At 39.5% G+C, this 17,339-nt stretch overlaps 2 protein-coding genes across 10 annotated transcripts; one reads left to right on the plus strand and one right to left on the minus strand.

Moving 5' to 3' along the window:
• Window positions 1-132: 132 nt before the first annotated feature.
• LOC126762515 (uncharacterized) lies at window positions 133-5,873 on the plus strand. 8 transcript variants are annotated; one of them, XM_050479313.1, is made up of 4 exons: window positions 133-223; window positions 1,651-1,752; window positions 2,825-2,986; window positions 4,321-5,873. In XM_050479313.1, exons 2-4 carry the CDS (start codon window positions 1,744-1,746, stop codon window positions 5,623-5,625), a joined length of 1,476 nt encoding a protein of 491 aa, XP_050335270.1. In that variant the 5' UTR covers window positions 133-223; window positions 1,651-1,743; the 3' UTR covers window positions 5,626-5,873. The 8 variants fall into 8 exon arrangements, with proteins under 8 accessions (XP_050335270.1, XP_050335269.1, XP_050335271.1 ...); XM_050479312.1 differs by lacking the exon at window positions 133-223 and adding an exon at window positions 568-648; XM_050479314.1 differs by lacking the exon at window positions 133-223 and adding an exon at window positions 693-821.
• A 2,570-nt stretch (window positions 5,874-8,443) lies between these two features.
• On the minus strand, window positions 8,444-13,475 carry LOC126762513 (uncharacterized). 2 transcript variants are annotated; one of them, XM_050479307.1, is made up of 3 exons: window positions 13,071-13,475; window positions 12,195-12,992; window positions 8,444-11,043 (listed from the first exon to the last, which is right to left on the minus strand). In XM_050479307.1, the coding sequence occupies exons 2-3, from the start codon at window positions 12,309-12,311 to the stop codon at window positions 9,025-9,027; spliced, it is 2,136 nt and encodes a 711-aa protein (XP_050335264.1). In that variant the 5' UTR covers window positions 12,312-12,992; window positions 13,071-13,475; the 3' UTR covers window positions 8,444-9,024. The 2 variants fall into 2 exon arrangements, with proteins under 2 accessions (XP_050335264.1, XP_050335265.1); XM_050479308.1 differs by having other exon boundaries at window positions 13,053-13,475.
• Between the last annotated feature and the right edge of the window lie 3,864 nt (window positions 13,476-17,339).

The raw sequence follows: 17,339 nt of genomic DNA on the forward strand, positions 1-17,339 counted from the left end.
AATATTTATGTTTGTGCATACATATGTACATATGTATGTATGTATGCATGAGTAAATAACTATATTTCAGTTTTCATATTTAATAACCAAATTTTGTATCCCTCTGCCAGTACGTTGATGCGCTACCGTTGAATGACCTTCAAAACAGCATTTCGCGAATGACAGGACAGGGAATAGACACGGTTAATTAATACAAAAGCTGAAGTAACTCTTTTACACTAAAGTAAGTTTTCTTAATTCAAAAGGTTTTTTTTTTATTTCGTTAATGCATTTTTATGCTCTTTATGGTCTTTAGCAACTCGTTTATTGTTTATTAGCGTATTTTTTAACACCTCAATCCAAAACAAAGCAAAGAACATTTATGAAGTGAGAGCTGTTCTTGAAAGGCTCTGCTTGGGGAAGCAGCGCAGTTTCGCCACATGCATGTGTTATACAAACATATGTACATATATATACAGGTAGGGAGTATAGCAGAGCCGCGTGTTGAAAAGAGAGTTGAGAGCCAAGGTTACCTGGTTGCCTACCCTGCTAATACAAGTCCACCGAGATTTGTTTATTAACACATTGCGTAGTTTTCAAACAGTCGACGTCGTAGTAATAACAAAAACAACAAACAAAAGTGGCAAAGGCGGAAACCTTACAAGAGAGGTAGGAGGAGGTTATTATTAGCGGGATGAAGTTATCATAATGAAACTCACAAAAAACAACCAGAATAGCCAGTGAACTTTTCAATTATAGCAAAGCATTCGGTAGTTTTGCGCGACCTCAAATGACACAAGCGCTGCTATCTGCACTGGGAAGGCCCCGCGCTGAGATTTAGGGTATGTAAATACCGAATATGCAATTAAACACATACATATACACATACATATGTATGTAGGTAGAAATAAACATGTGCAGCAGCATATCAATGCCTGCTCATATGTGCGTTGTTCCGACGAAGCTTGCATTGGGACCGCGTATTTAGTGTTGCCCAGAGACACGACTACGAGGCCACATCTCACGCAGCAACTGCGTAACGCACTCGATATATAGCGAAATTCTGTTTTGTGATTACGTCCATAATTTTGTATTTTTGCACGCTTGTTCGGTCGTTCGCTTGGCTGGTGCGCCCGGTCGAGCTCTGTACCCGAGGCTTGGACTCACTCAGCTGTCTCTTTCGTTATACACTTCACTGGCCTCGCTTTATCGACGTGTTGGTGCCGCTCTTCGGTGACGACGCCACACATCTATTATGTGCTACGAGTTTCGCGTTGTGGAGCTTGTTCGGTCTGTTTTCTGGTGTATGACACTCAGTCGCTCGTCGGGTTCCCTGTAAATTTCACGTGTTTGGTCTGGTTTTGCAACAGTTTGCCGGTTTTTTGCTTTTAGCTTGTGTTGTTATTGTTGTGTGTTTACCGAATACTTGCTTTGCATTTATATTTTTTATTATCGCGCGTGTTTGTGACTTTGCATTTGCTTTTGCGCTCGCCAGACGAGACAGTAAGCACACATATGCACATATGTATGTGCATATGCTTGTGTACTCGCAATAAATTGCCACTTTGAAAAGTTGTGGAGGTAGCGAGAGCACTTTTACGTCGTTTTTGTTATTAGTGTTGTTGTTGTGTCGGCTTTATTTGATTTCATTTCGATTTTGTTCTTTTAAAGACAGACGAGCTCTAGCCAGAGTGTTGGAGTTTGGAAGAAGTACAGTTGCGGACCTGCCCTTCTGAGTTTGGGTTCACATTTTTGGAAGGAGTTATGAAAAATGTAAGTAAGTACACAGAGCCGGTATTGATTACTCTCAATCATTCGTAATTGCATTTAATCGCTTTAATACAGCGAGCATGAAGTTGCTTGAAGAGGTGTTTGTTTTGAACCTATAGGTCGTAAATTATTATTGTGTGTACTTATATACATACATACTTACATATGTATGTACTTACATGCAATCATACATACATATATACAGGTATTTGTATAAGCTTTACGCTGAAATAATAGGTGCAAATAGAGCATGACAACTCTCAGTTCATAAAATTAGTATAACCTCACTTTTAACCAAGTGGTCCAGGCTTCATACCAAGTTGGAAGGGGTAAGGAGAAATTACGCTCGGTATATTAGGGTCTAAAATTGTGTAAATGGTAGTATAGTTAGTAAAACTTTCTGACTTACATATGTATGTATGCTTAGGAGCCAAAATTGTAAGGAAGAATTAATAGCGAGTAAATTGTATTTGGCACTCACTTAAAAACACTGAATATTCGGGAACTATGAAGGGAACAGAGCAAGACATCACTTCCATTTTCCTATATACATACATACATACATACAAAAAGAGATCAGACATATTTATAAATTTATTTGCAAGATGTCACGTTGCCCAAATCTAACCGAAGATGAACGAAAAAGAGTTCATTATTGGTTGCTGAAGGGAAATCTGTTCGCAAAATATCTCAGCTCATTAATAAAACTAAGAGATTTGTTCGGAACATTTTAAGAGGTTATAAAGTAAAGATCATTAAGATCATCTGCATGATATCGATTAGATAACATTCGTAAAGGGCAAAAAGTGTGAAAACTTGAGTAAAATAAGTACCGAATGCAAGATTAATGTTTCCCAGCGTGGGATGACGAGTTAGGCTAGTTGTAGGACAATCAGCTGATATTGAAACGAGTCAAATAAGAATGTGTTATTGAATTGTTTAAAGCAATATTATATAAAATATAATACATTATTATCAAACAATTTATATATTCATTCGCATGTAAGTCTCATTACATTGAAATCTTTCGTTTCATCAACATTTTTTTCATTATACTTTTAATTTTTTGTTGTAGATGGAAGAATCATCAGCTGTAAGAACATATTTTCTAAAGGAAAGACAAAATAAAAGTTATAATGTTGACAAATTAATTGAGGAACAAATGCCTGTCAGAAAGTTAATGAAGAAATCGGTGCCCTCTAAGCAAACAAAACCGGTCTTCCATAATCAATACACTGTAAGAATTCTTAAAACGTTTACTAACTATTATTACTGCTGCATATTTAAAAATTATTCATTGTTCTAAAATACCGGTCAAATTGAATACATACTCATTTAAGGGGTTAGACCAGTCCAGAGCGCTGAAAAACGGCGAATGTTGCCAAAGTATTCTGGGATCACGGAGAAATCGAATTTGTCTCTTTGAGGTTCCATCAAGAGGTTACATGGGTTTCAACGGGTAAAAACAACATTTTTTTTTAAGTTTTTTCTCATATAAAAAATGAAATATTTTATTAGAATTTTGTATTTTTACAATTTGGCAGGACAACTCCTTGCAGGATCATCTAAAGTGAAAAATATGTGTGTTAGTTAAAACCTTAACTTAGAACTTGGGCAAAGGAAAAAAACTGAAAATTTAATTTTTAGCATACATTTTTACAAAAGAATTAAAATTTCAGTGAAAATTTCGCGAAATTTTTTTCTCAAATAGTTGTAATCGAAGATATGTAAATCGTTCATCTAAGTCCTTAAGAATTGTATCTCAGAGACCTGTGTAAAATTTCATGAGGATCGGTTTGAGTAGTTTTCTAGAAATCTTGCCAACTGATTTCAAAAACACAGTTTCAAAAAAAAAACGCATTGAAAGACCGCGCACTTAGCCTTTCTATCCTCGAGCGCTCAAGTTCTCAAGGCTGTATCTCCGAAACTTGAAATTTTAGGACAATATTCTAGAGGTGTTATAGTATTTAATAAGACAATAAAAACAAGCCAATTTTTTGAAACCCATAAACCCATGTACCCACCCTTTAACATGTTTTTGAGCGAATACAACCAATTGAAGCTGCAATTTGAAATCCTAAAACCTGGATCCTATTTGATTAGATAGGGCATAAAATTCTATAATAGTTTGAATAATATTTTTAGAAGCCTTACTTTCTTATTTTAAACCTTATTGCAAAAAAAATTATTTTTATTAAATCTTCGATGGCCTAACCCCCGAAAATACTGAAATTTAAATACACACCTTTCATACAAATTGAGTGAGTTATTTATGAGTGTTTTCCCTAAAAAGCACCAAATTAAATTACTAACAGTGAATATTTTCTGAGAATGGCATAATTCAAAAATTTTTACCTTTGAAAAAAGTTATAAAAATAGCACAAGAATTTTATTTTTCGTAATTTTTTTTTTTAATTTTTGGAACCGACTGAAAATTTGCCATTAGAAAAATTTCATTTAAAGCATATGTATATTCATACAATTTAGCCATACACACACATATATACATATATGCATGCAATATATGAGCACAAAATATTTAACTGATATCCAATAATTTCCACCTTGCAGCCCACACGCTATGAACGCGAACGCGCCACAATGAAGAACAAGCCGCGCAAGGTGCTCAATCTGGAAGAGCGCGTGCTGGCCATACGCCTGTACCAAGAGAAGCCGGTCTACCAGCGTGTGGCGTCCGTCTTCAAGTGCAGTTGGGAGCAAGTACGCAATGTAATCGCCAATCGCGACGACATACTGCGCTATTATGGCGAATGTCAGACTGTGACGCACAAGGACACGCCACAATATGCGCGCAACAAGAAAATCAACTTTCTCGGCAATGTCACATACGAGTTTGTGCGACGCGCCCACTACCACCGCAGCGCGACGCTCAACGATGAGACATTGCGACAGCGTGCGCTCAAACTACGCGACATCCTGCAGATCGAACAGTTTCATCCGAATAAGGCATGGTTGGCCGATTTCAAGAAGGTCTACAATGTGGAGTGGCAAAATTTGGACGCGCTGATTATATGCGGTGTACCGCCGCGTTCGCTAGACAACAAGGATTTGATCGAATACTGTACGCGCATGGTGTCGAAAGCACAGTCGCTAATAGGTAAAATGCCCAAACCGCTGTCAAAGAAGGAGAGTTCGCAACTCTACCATACGGATGATGCGGAGTATGAGTCGGCCAGTAGTGGTGGCGACATTGATGTTGGTGTTGGTATTGAGGGTAGTTTCGATGACAACGCATCCGATTCGATGTACGCTGAGCAATACGATGATGTGCCTGTGGTGAATGAAATTGACGATTTTTCCGGCACTTATTTAGACACACCCGACAACGATGATGAGGGCTTTAATGGTTTTGAGTCAGAGCCAGCAGGCACCAACAACCATTACGCTAACACTGTGGAAACAGCAACATACGATTTACCACGTACCAGCGTAAGTCACGAGGCTGCGGCGCCCACAGAAATAACAGCGGAACCCGCTTTGCTAGCCGAAGTGCAGATTAAGCAGGAGCGACGCAGTCGCAGTCGTAGCCGCAGTCCACCATTGCTATCGCCATTGACCGTGACAAGTGGCACGAGCACGAGCGCCACGACAGCGGGTGGTGCTGGCGTCAAACGCAAGCACTCACCTACAACAACACCAAACACAACAACAAATAGTGCCGAGTCAAATAGCAAGCGTTTGAAAACAGACGCGGTGACCACTTATGCGGAGGCATTGCGCAATATGTGCCCTTTAGAGGACTTCGCGACGCAGCAAGAGGATTTTCAGGCAATAAACTTGCTTATGCAATTGGCGCGCGTCTTCGAGAAGGGCGCCAAACGCAGCACAGCACAAAGACGAATTCATAATTCGTAATTAAGACATTTGAAATGATAAAGAAGTTATAATAAATATGTATGTTAGCACATTTAAGCGTACAAGCGTATGTAAATATGTTAGTTTGAGACTCTCTCTGTAGTTATAGCGTGGATTAAGTGATGCATAATAACTTAATGTACAATAAAAATACAAATTAATTAGCCCACAATTAATCGAAATATTATATAATTTGTGTAAGGTTAAGCGCAGCTGAATAAATTTAAAGTTTTCTATATGTACCAAAAGCAATTTGTATTTCTTCGTTGTAAAGCGCCACCAAACTCTCTTATTTGTGCTCTTCGCCAGAGCGTAATTAGTAGCGCGCTGCAATCTCACAATTTCTACGGATCGCTGGCGGTTCTTATCAGCGCTGACACGTTTATGAATTTACAAAATTTTACATTTTACTGTGCTGGACACGATTGCGGCCGCAGTAACAAAGGTAATAAGTAATTACAAATACAAATATAGCATTTATTGACTCACAAAAGTTGGGTCGCAGCTTGGCGTGTTTGCATGCTTGTTCTAAATATAATTGCCAACTTTTTTGCGATAATACAATGCAGTCACAATGCCCGCCACGCTGAGAGGCCCATTTCAGCGCTGAGAGCGCGTTCTATAAGGCGTGTAGACTGAATGTGCGCATTACTGTGTATGTAAATGAACTAGTATATAGTACTGTGCATATATTTATATCTACGAAGCAATTTACTATTCATATATGTATGTATGCATATGAACTAGTCATCGCTGGCAGACGCTTTAACTCAGTGGGCAGACATGCGCATTGGCGGTCAGGTCAACGCTAGAAGGAGATGTTGCTAATGTGCACACGTATTCCTATGTATGCACTTATATACATTACATATTTAGCATATAGACGTGGAATGGACGTTTGTTTAGGTAATTGATTTTATAGCTATATTTTCTGCTTATCGGTCCTCAGCAGGCAATAGTGGCACTAATAAGTGTGTTTCCGTGAGTGAAATTCTAAAGAGTTGCATATTTATTGAGAAACATGCAAAACCGAATATTTCGGCTGCTCCGAAGCTATAACATCCTTCCTTAGTGCATTTCTTGTAGCATGAAAGGGAATAAAAAGTTATTTGTCTAGATTTTGGTCAGCCAGTTTGTATGGTAGTGTATGCTATAAAGGTCCGACATCGGCGGTTCTGACAAATGAGCAACTTCTTGGGGGAAAATAAGCTGAACAAATATCGATATATCAAAAACTGAGCAAATCGTTCGCATATATACAGACCGACATGGCTAAATCGACACAGCTTGTCACGCTTTATTTCATCATTATACTCGTATGTACGTAACTCCGAACTTTCCTTCTGGGCTTTGCAAAATTCGTGGCAAACCTTTGTACAGGTTATAGAAATATAGGTATTTTGTTAAAACAAAATCTTTTTATTCAAAATCACACTCTTCTCGTCAGTTTTTCTTAAAACTCCTTCGTAACCAACTCAGATTAATACTTGACCATTGATTGTGTCCTCACTAGCATTCTCTAAAGCAACTTAAGGAATATCCTACGCCAATATGATAGAGCTCATTTTATACAGCTAGTTCTGTTTAATATTTCTTCTTCTATATTGGCGTAGACACCGCTATAATTGTGTATAGCCGAGTTTACAGCAACGCGCCAGCTGTTTTTATTTTTCGCTGCTTGGCGCTAATTGAAGATTCCAAGCGAAGCCAGGTCCTTCTCCACCTGGTCCTTCCAACGGAGTGGAGGTCTTCCTGTTCCTCTGCTTCCCCCGGCGGGTACTGCGTCGAATACTTTCAGAGCTGGAGTGTTTTCGTCCATTCGGACAACATGACCGTAGCCGCTGAACTATGTCAATGTCGTTGTATAGCTCATACAACTCATCCTTCCATCGAATGCGATATTCGCCGTGGCCAACGCGCAAAGGACCATAACTCTTTCGCAGCACCTTTCTCTCAAGCACTCGTAACGCCGACTCATCAGATGTTTCCATCGTCCATGTCACTACACCACATAGAGGACGGAAATAATGAGTGGTTGTTGTTTGTATTAATGCTGGTTCCAAGATAAACGAAATTAACTATGACTTCGAAGTTATGACTGTCAACAGTGACGTGGGAGCCTAGTCGCGAGTGCGACGACTGTTTGTTTCGTCTTGACCTCTTTCACTACCAGACCCATTTGCTTCACTACTTTGTCAAACCTCAAGAAATCAGAACTAACGAGGCGGTTGTACGCCAGCAGATGGACACTCTTATAGAATATTGTACCGGTTGTTGACTTTCCAGGTCTAAAGCCACACTGATAACGTCCAATAAGTTTGTTGACGGTAGGCTTTAATTTTTCACATAATACGCTCGATATAGCCTTATACGGGATGTTGAGGAGGCTTATCCACGGTAGTTGAAATTCCAATCATCGGCCTCTGCCGCTTTATTGATCTTCAGACGGGAAATTTCAATTTGAACTTCTTCATGGGAGGGCAACTGAACGTCTACTCCATCTTCATCGCTTGGGGAATCGGTTTCGCCATCTCCTGGTGTTATGGTTTTACTGCCACTCTGGAGGCTGAAGAAGTGTTCCCTCCATAAAAAGCAAAATTTCGAAATTCCAAGACAAATATTTCGATTTCGGAGTCTTACTTCGAAAAATGCAAAACCTTACTAGAACTAAGTAAAAATTGTTTTGACCCAATACCCAGAAAATTAATCGAATTTGACGTAAACACCTCTGACACTTTGATCTCTGCTCTGATCCATACAGTTTACATTATTTAATTATTCATCAAGAATTGTTACATTTGTTTTCGCGTTTTCCACTAATTGAAGATTCCAAGCAATTTTCTTTTCAAATTCCTTTTTATTCAACTTTTAATTAATTGGTAGCTTCTCTAAAAAATGTATGCACATACGTGGGTAAGAATAATATTTCATTGTTAACGTACAAATATATGTAAGTATGTATGTATGTGAAAAAAAATTAAATACAGTATTGATATTCACTTAAAAATAAAATATTTCATATAAAATAAACAAAACAAAAATGGGTAACTCCAATACAGGAGGAGTATGTATGTATGTAATTTAGTAACTATATACATAGATGTGTCCCTTGTGCACTTCTACTTAGAAATATGTGTTTATGTATATAAACCTCTATATAGTATGTGAAAAAATTGATTTGTATATAGGCTGCATACATATGTACATACTCACAGGAGTATGTTTGTATGTACATAAGTTTTCCCACTTTACTTACAAACTATGGTAACAATTACCGGCTTTGGTATTCATAGAAAAAGCTATACTCTTACATTCTACGCATGGATACACATACATATGTACAACAGATGTGTATGTGTGTATTAATTTTAAACTAGAAGTTTGTTTGTAAACAACAACTCAATCCACATCCACGTCGTCGTCCCCATCAAGCTCGCGCAGTACTTCGTCGGCACGCGTGATCAAGCCGATCAGTCTAAAGTTCTCTTTAACCAGCGCGAAATCTTCCAAAAGTTTCAGATATTTACGCGCCTCCGAGCAGGACTTAATGGGCGGCAGCAGTGGCATATTGTTTGTGGCGTGTTTGCGTTTATTCGCCAAGCGATTTATAACGGCATCCGGTGCCTTCGTCAAAGGCGGCAATGGCGGCGTAAAGCATAGGGATCTACTCATGGCGGATATATTGGCGGCGGGTATACAAGTAATGGCAGTCGTCGATGTTGGCAAGCTCTGACGCTCAGTCGTGCCCGATGTGTTGGGGTTTAATGGAGCGGGTAATAAAATGGGTTTCGGTGCTAAAGGCGGCACGGCCGACGAGACGGTAGGACGTACACCGGTTGCGGATGGCGTTGAAGTTGCAACAAGTTTACCTTGCGTCTGTATGAGTCGCCGCAAATTGGCTAAAGCTATATTGTCATCATCGGCTGTTTCAGGCGCGCGAACACGCTCCTCAACATCCGTACTACCACTGGAGGATGTATCACCTTCTGGTGTAAATGGCGCGATATTATTGTTAATGGCATTCGCTTGCAACGCAGTGTTTGTTTTCACAGCAACCTCAGTGGGCTGTTGGTGGTCCTGCTCCGTTGGCTCCTCATCCTCCGCGTCTGAAATATATTCCTGTTTGATTTCAACGGGCTCCTGCGGCTCCTGCTTGATTTCCTTTTTAATATCCAGCATCGGTGGTGGCACATTGGATTTCTCGGCATCCGACGCAGGTGTGGCGGCAGTAGCGGTTGTTGTTGCCAGCGCGGCAGTTAGTGCAGTCGGTGTGGCAGTCGGTGTGGCAGTCGCTGCAGCTGTTGCAGTTGCCGCGGCTGTGGCTGTGGCCGCAGCAGCTTGCATGCTCTGCGATTGTGCGATAGTCGCCAGCGGTATGATTGTCATGGTCATTGGCTTGCCGCCTGGCATCTGACCAGCCGGCGTTATGGGTGTGGCCACCAGCACCTTTTGCGGCATGCCGGCGACATTGCCTTGTAGTGGCAATGCGACCAGTTGACGGAATGGTGCCAATTGCGGTGCTGCAAGATTGTGCATGGCTGGTGACGGCGTGTTCTTCTTTTGTAAATTGGCGGCTAATTGATTATTCGTCATATTCCCGTTGGGGTTTGTGATATTTATGCGTTTCACAATTGGATTGCCAGTTGCATTTAGTGTGCTACCAGTTGGCTGTGGTATGTTGCCTGCAACATTGCTTTTAGCGCTTTGTAGATTACCGGCTGCCTTCAGTCGTCTCCGCTTTGCCTCCTGCTCCGCATCACCTTCGTGCGCTTTCGTATTTTCCGTATTATCACACTCCTCCTTAATCTCTTCCACTTCATCGTCATTGTCGTCGTCATCCATCGGTTGCGTTTTGCTGCCCGCATCCGGTGTACACTCGTTGAGCACGTCCTTCATGACATCCTTTATTTGCACAGAATAGCCTTGTGTATAGCCAATATTCAGCAGTTTACTGTCGGTTGTATGGATTTTGTATGTCTGTCGAAATTTATCACACCAATCCTGATGCGGAAAGAAATTCTGTAGACCCATGGCGCTTTTAAACTGCAGCGCCGTCTTCTGTATGAGCCCATCCGTTATCTGTATGTCCTGGTAGTAGATCATGCGGCGTAGCCAATCGAAGACCGCTTTGCCCAGCATCGACACGCGCACCACTTTCATTTCGAGCGTTTTTGCATCGTGACAGCGACGTGTACGCTGCTCCCAAGCCTCGAGTATGTTGTCTTTCTGCTGTACTATGCGCTTGATCTGGTCGGGACTGCAGTGAAACATGCGTCCGATGCGCTTGTACACCGGCGACTTTTCGTACTCGCGTATCGCGGCCACTTTCTCGTTGAGCGCCAACACATTTTTCCGACGTATTCGTGTGTCGTAGAGCATTTTCTCGTGGAATGGCTGTGCCAACGCTGTTGGGGGGTTCTGTAAAACCGAAGAGAGAACAGTAAGTGAGTGTGTGTGAGGAATTAGTCATTCGTGAAAAGTGATTGAAGTACAGAAAAGTAGAATTTGTGTATGTATATGTATGGTAGCTGGTGGCATGATCATGATTGTATATATTTACTAATGTACCAACTAGTATATAGCGTACTCTTAAATATATTACGTCATTAAATGCATATAAAGATTTTTGCCTGACACGCCTCATTTAATGTTGCAGATTTTATTTTTTTTCACAAATCACAAGTAAAAGGTGAAAAATATAATTTTATGAATACAAATGTATATACTTGTATGTATGTATATCCCTATGAATCCGACCCCCTTTTTTACTTTCCGCCAGAAAAAAAATAAATTTGGGCTTTCTGCTTACTTCTTTCACTCTTCTGTTATTATTGTAACGGTTATCTAGACCCTGTTTGGGTGGCAAGGCGTAAGTTTATTGTCATCAAAGTATTCTAACGGGATGCCCAGGAAACGGACTGATTCGGAGGGGTTGAACCATAGAGAAATAGTGGTTAGAGTCATGCAGGGGTTCACAACAGCCGGTTAACACTCCGGAATTGACTCGAATTTTTTTCGGCTAAAGGCGTTTATTTCGACGATCTACCTCGTTTTGGTCGGTAAGTAGTAAGGTGAAAATTTTGCAGAAGAAGAGGAAGACTTCCACACCGTTGGAAAGACTATGTGGAAAAGGACCTGGTTACACTTGGAATCTCCAATTGCCTTTCGACCCTATTTTAAATTTCACTAGCGGAAAGACGTCGAAAAGACCCATGAAGTCCTTTGTAGGTGATCGCGGTTGTATCATCAGAACACACATTCCCAAAATAATTTTGAAGAATGTAGCATAGCCCTTGGTCACATAAAAATCCAAGTATATTGACCCTATATTAATGGGAAAGATAGTCTATAACTTTCTCCGCCTCCTCCTGTAACTAATATACTGAGATTCGTCTGGTTAGTACTAAAACTTTGTCTATCTCGAACAGCAAAAGAGATGTAGTATATATTTATGTATCTTAATGAAACTGCAACCGAATAAAATGTCGAACTTCGCCGTTGTCAATGTGTCAAGGCGGACTTCCATACATATGTATGTACATTGCAAATTAAACGCTTTATCCACTTACATTCTCAGACTTATAGCCATCGGCGCCATCTTCATTAGCGTCGTCGTCACTGTCATCTAACTCCTCGGCTGCAATCGCATGCTTTTCGGCTACCTTTTCGCGCTCCTTCACTTTCATCGCATTTTCGTTGTGTTGAACTGTGTTTGTGTTGTTGTTGTTGTTGTTATTGCTTTTACAATTGCTGTCAATGCTATTCTGGGTATTATGCCTATTGATATTATTATGAACCTGCTGGTGCTGCTGCTCAGCAACACTCGGTTGTTGTTGTTGTGGTCGCTGCTGCTGTTGTTGTTGTTGAGCACTGCTGCCGCCGCTGGTGCTACGCACACGGAGGGGTTTTCGCTTGCCGCGCGACAACAAATTTCGCAAACTTCGCAATTTTTTCGGACCCAGCGAGGATGACACCGTGGCCGCCCTTATAGCCGCGCTCGACGTCACCGATGTGGCGAGGTGCACGGGCAGGCGCACGCGTCGGCCGACACGACTAGTCGTGGTCGTCGTCGTGTTGATGGCACTAAATAACGGCGGTTCGACTATTCGACGACGACGTCGCGAATTTTGTTGTTGCTTCGGCGTATCCGATGCGAACGCCGGAGCGGCTGACACCGTTGTAGACGTCGTCGTGGCTGATTGTATTATAACACCGTGTGTACTTTTGCAACGTTATCGTTTTGGTGGCTGCGACCGCTACTGCTAGCGATATTGTTGTTATTGTTGTGGTTATTATTGTTGTTTGTGTGGCTGTTGTCGTTGCGTCGCTTTGTCGTGCAATTGCATGCACAATTGGTCGCCGCACTTCTGCAATATACAAATTCAGTTTATTTTTCTTTCTTCCTTAGCACGCAATCACACACACACCCACAAATATATACATACATCTAAACACACGTCAATGCACTTGCTTAATATGCTGCGAATTTATGGATATATGCACTTCCATCTACCAAATCCAAAGCGATTTGACAGAACACAAAGCACTTAAAATGCGATTCCAAGTGTGCTTTCCTCCCTTCTCCGCTGCGTATGCCCACAAACACACAAACATACACACGTAGGTATTCTAAAACGTGTGTATTATTTGCTTCGTAGACGTTCCTACAAACTGCTGTGTTTTGCTTTGTTTTCACAGATGACGGCTGTGCTGTGCTGCCTGGTGATGGGCGGGCGGGCGTTCGTTGTTCTGTGGCTCTTCGCGAACGCACACAACTCGTAGTAAAACGTACGGTGTAGAACTTTTTCAACCAGATTGCCAGAGCGCGGTGTCCCAACTAGAACGTTGCGTTTGTCTTGAAGCGGAAGCAACCAGCAAACCAAACAGCCAGTCAGGCCAGCCAGCCAGCCAACCAACACATATGTATGTCAACGAGTCGAGTCGAGTCAGCGCCGCTGAGTCGTCGTCTATCGTTCTAGTGTTCTAACCAACACACACACGCATGTGACTGCGCCGGGCCATGCGGAGAGCGCGAGAGCGTTTGCCGTGCAATAGCCGCGTTGGTCGTCTCTTTGCGCTTGCTCTTTGCGTGCCACTACAGCGTTTATCGCTGCTGGCGATTTATTCCACACACACACATGCATATGTGTGTATATGCTTATGTACCAGTGTGTTATTGAAGTTTATTCAGCATGACTTTGGGTGCTTGCTGTTCGCTGTTTCTTTTGCTCTGTGTGTTCAATTTCGCTTTCGTTTGGGTTTTGGAAATTTTGCTTTCGTGCGCATCTGCAGCACATTTCTCACCGTCGCGCTCTCCATAGCCGTCATCGTTCTCAACAGCTCAGCTACTGGCCGCTCATGTGCTTCTGTGATTATTGTGAAAATTATGAAATTGGCGCTGCTTTCGGTCTTCTTTTAGTTAGAAGGAGCGCCGGCGTTCAACTTTTATTTATTTAATGCAAGTACGCGCATTTATTATATACATATGTATGTATGTATGTATGTACATTTAGAGCTTTGTATTATTTGTTTAACATGTGCTGTTGCAGTTGTTTTTTGTATTATCAATTTTATGTTCAATCGCCGGATTCATCCATTAATACCTTCGAACTTATCAAAATAAAGTTCAAATATATTTATTTAATTAATTTTATTTCAATAGAAGCCTTATAAAATTTAATTCAATCTTTTAAAAAAATTCACAACAAATACTGTGCATTATTATTGCACTTTGCAAGTTACACTCTTTAAGTTTCATTCGAAAATAAATAAATAGTTTTAATTTATAGAAAATTAACCTGAAATACACCTTATACTATAAAAATATGTATGTACATACATACATACATACATTTGTAAATATAACGTACTATACTATATATTGTCGATCGCTGGTTTATTGAATAAGATTATTATAATCCATTCGCCCTTCAATCCACATACATACGTGTATGTATTTACATACATACATACATATACATATGTATGTATAAATAATACATCTACATATACATATGTACATACGTATAATAAATATTATTGCTGATGTCTGTATTCTGAATGAATCCAATAAAAATCTTGCTGACACAGTTCAAAAGTCAATTCGCGATCGCTGATTTTTAATTCGCCCTTTTGGTATATTGAAGAGAACGAACGCAGAGCAAAGGTACGCGATAAAATTCTGTGTAAAACTCGGTAAATCTGCGACAGAAACGTTTGATATAATCAAGCAGGCTTACCCAGTTCTTACTTTAGAAAAAAGTGGTGTGTTTTGGTGGGACCAGGCCTTTTTGGAGGGTCGAGAAGAGGTCGCTGATGAAGATCGTGCTGGGAGACCTGCGACTTCGACAAACATCAACAATGCGCAAAGTTTTGAACTTAGACCGTCAACTAAGTATTCGTTTAAGGGGTTAGGTGGGTTTGAAAATTTCAAAAAATTGATTTTTTTTGTTTGTCTTATTAAATTCTACAACACTTCTAAAATATTTTCCTAAATTGATCCGAGTAATAGTTTCGGAGAAGCTGTGTTTTTGAAGTCGATGGACACGATTTCTCGAAAAGTTATTAGCCGATTTAGTTCGAATTGTGAACTCGTCTTTAAAATATTATTATCTAGTTATTGAACGAAGGATTTTTTTTCTTTCAATACAACTAATTTTTTTTACCAATAAATGGCGAAAATTGGGCCAAAAAATTAGGTTTTTTTGTTTAAAGTCAGAGAAAAAAAGGAAAATTTTAATATTTTTTTTTTTTTCTTAGTTCAAAAATGGTTCTTTAAAGTATATATGTATATTAATGGATAATGTTTAGTTTTTTAATTTTAAGTGGACCAATAATAAGATATGGTCATATAAGAAGATATCAAAATTTCAGGAGGCATTGTTCAAATTGTACCTTTGTTATGCCATATTGTATTTTTCAAACATATATGTGTTTGCTTATATTAAAAAAGAAATCGTCAAAATACCTTCTTTTGTACCTCTATAACCCACCAAATTTGTGAAACAGTTTTTTTTTAATTTGACGAGGTTCTTATTCACATCAACACTACAACCTCCGCAAATACTGATCAAATCGGGCCACTATAACATATAGCTACCATACAAAACGATCAAGATCATGATAAAAATTGAGTCCTTTTGTGCTACTATATAAGAAATGTACCTATAACGGATCTTCGGGGATGTTTTTTCTTGTTTTTTTTCAGAAGTTTGGTTGGCTGAGATCAGTTTTCAGCGCAACCATGCCAATGGACATATTGTGATTTTAAGTGGCAGTCAAGCAGCACTCAAAACTAGTTTCCAGTTGTAGCTTCTGACTCTAAGAATACTATACATTTTAAACACTCGTTTTTGCCACGCCCCCATAAATGGACAACTCCCTTAGCCAGACAAAAACACTGCGCCGGTAAGTGTCCGATTATGAGGAATGTTCTTTAATAATCGGTGATTGATTTCGAAAAGTTTTTCCCTTAAAAAGGTGTTTGGCGGTGAAAAAGAATTTCTTGCTTAAAATAAACTTAAATCCAAAAAACTTCTTTTTTGTGAAGAGAAGAATTTTTCCTTGCCGTCTTTGAAACGCTAGAAAAACGCGTTTAAAGTGTGCCGATTATATCAGGATAAAAATTGTTTACAAATAAAAGATTTTAACGCATATAGAAAAACATTTTTTTTTTTAATTCACAAGTAGATGCAACCCTTTATGTGAATTTCTAACACTAAATTCCATAAATTTAGTCTGACATTCATTCTTATAAATCCATTGTTTTAATATCAATTGAAAATACATACATACATATATGTATGAAATTCCACCAAAATTACTTCACGATCAAATTGATGATCATAGCCAGATATGTACATACTATTTCAAAAGTCATACACATGTACATACAATACATACATACATATGTACATACATATGTAAATCTGCGTATACATACATACATACATACATATGTATGTATACACAGTAATACAATTGCTTGGGTCGAGTACACTTGACAAAGCTTGTGTGAATTAGACCTATTTTTGTAAAGAGCAGTTCAATAGGAGTAGTAGCATAGATAAATCTATGGTAGTAGCGCCTAAACAATTGACCTAAACAATTAAATCTCAAATTAGTTCTGTAATAAATAAAAAATAAACTAATTCTTACACAATTTCGCTTACTTATTCATTCGTGCGCTGCGAATTTACGCCCAGAAAAGCAACGTAACGAGATGACGTACATACATACATACATATGTACATATGTACATAGTTGCGTACTAAATAAAGCACCCAAAGTTGCAATTGCGCATGTCAAGCAAATCTTATCGCTGACTTCTACTATTATATATGTATAATAAATACACACACGATTGAATAATGCTCAAAATACATGCATAAATACATTCATAACAGTCGACGTCGCAGTTTGTCGGATACCGTCGTGGCTACTCTCCACGATGAGATCGATCCCAGCGCTTATATGCGTGTATTTGTGTATATAGTATACACCACCCCTTTCGCGCCAACCCTAACCATGCGCCGTTGCGCTGACAATGTCATTTATTAAGAGTCAAATGAAGAGAAGATATATGTATGTATATGATTTGCTCTTACTCTCAATAATGCTTACAATTTGATAAGATAAACTTGCAACCTTTAAAATATTTTAAATAAAGAAATAACTTTGTTTTTAACTTTTAAGTAAATGTGTAAAGTAATATA

The sequence above is a fragment of the Bactrocera neohumeralis genome, chromosome 6 (genome assembly GCF_024586455.1).
Source record: "Bactrocera neohumeralis isolate Rockhampton chromosome 6, APGP_CSIRO_Bneo_wtdbg2-racon-allhic-juicebox.fasta_v2, whole genome shotgun sequence".
NCBI classification, from domain to species: Eukaryota; Metazoa; Arthropoda; class Insecta; order Diptera; family Tephritidae; genus Bactrocera; species Bactrocera neohumeralis.

What these genes read in the sequence shown, in the direction of transcription:
- LOC126762513 (XM_050479307.1), bottom strand. Translation starts at nt 12,311, where the DNA reads ATGAAAGTGAAGGAGCGCGAAAAGGTAGCCGAAAAGCATGCGATTGCA. An exon ending in ATGGCTATAAGTCTGAGAAT is followed by an intron (nt 11,044 to 12,194) that starts GTAAGTGGATAA and finishes TCGGTTTTACAG; the next exon opens with AACCCCCCAACAGCGTTGGC.
- LOC126762515 (XM_050479313.1), top strand. An exon ending in TCTTCCATAATCAATACACT is followed by an intron (nt 2,987 to 4,320) that starts GTAAGAATTCTT and finishes TCCACCTTGCAG; the next exon opens with CCCACACGCTATGAACGCGA.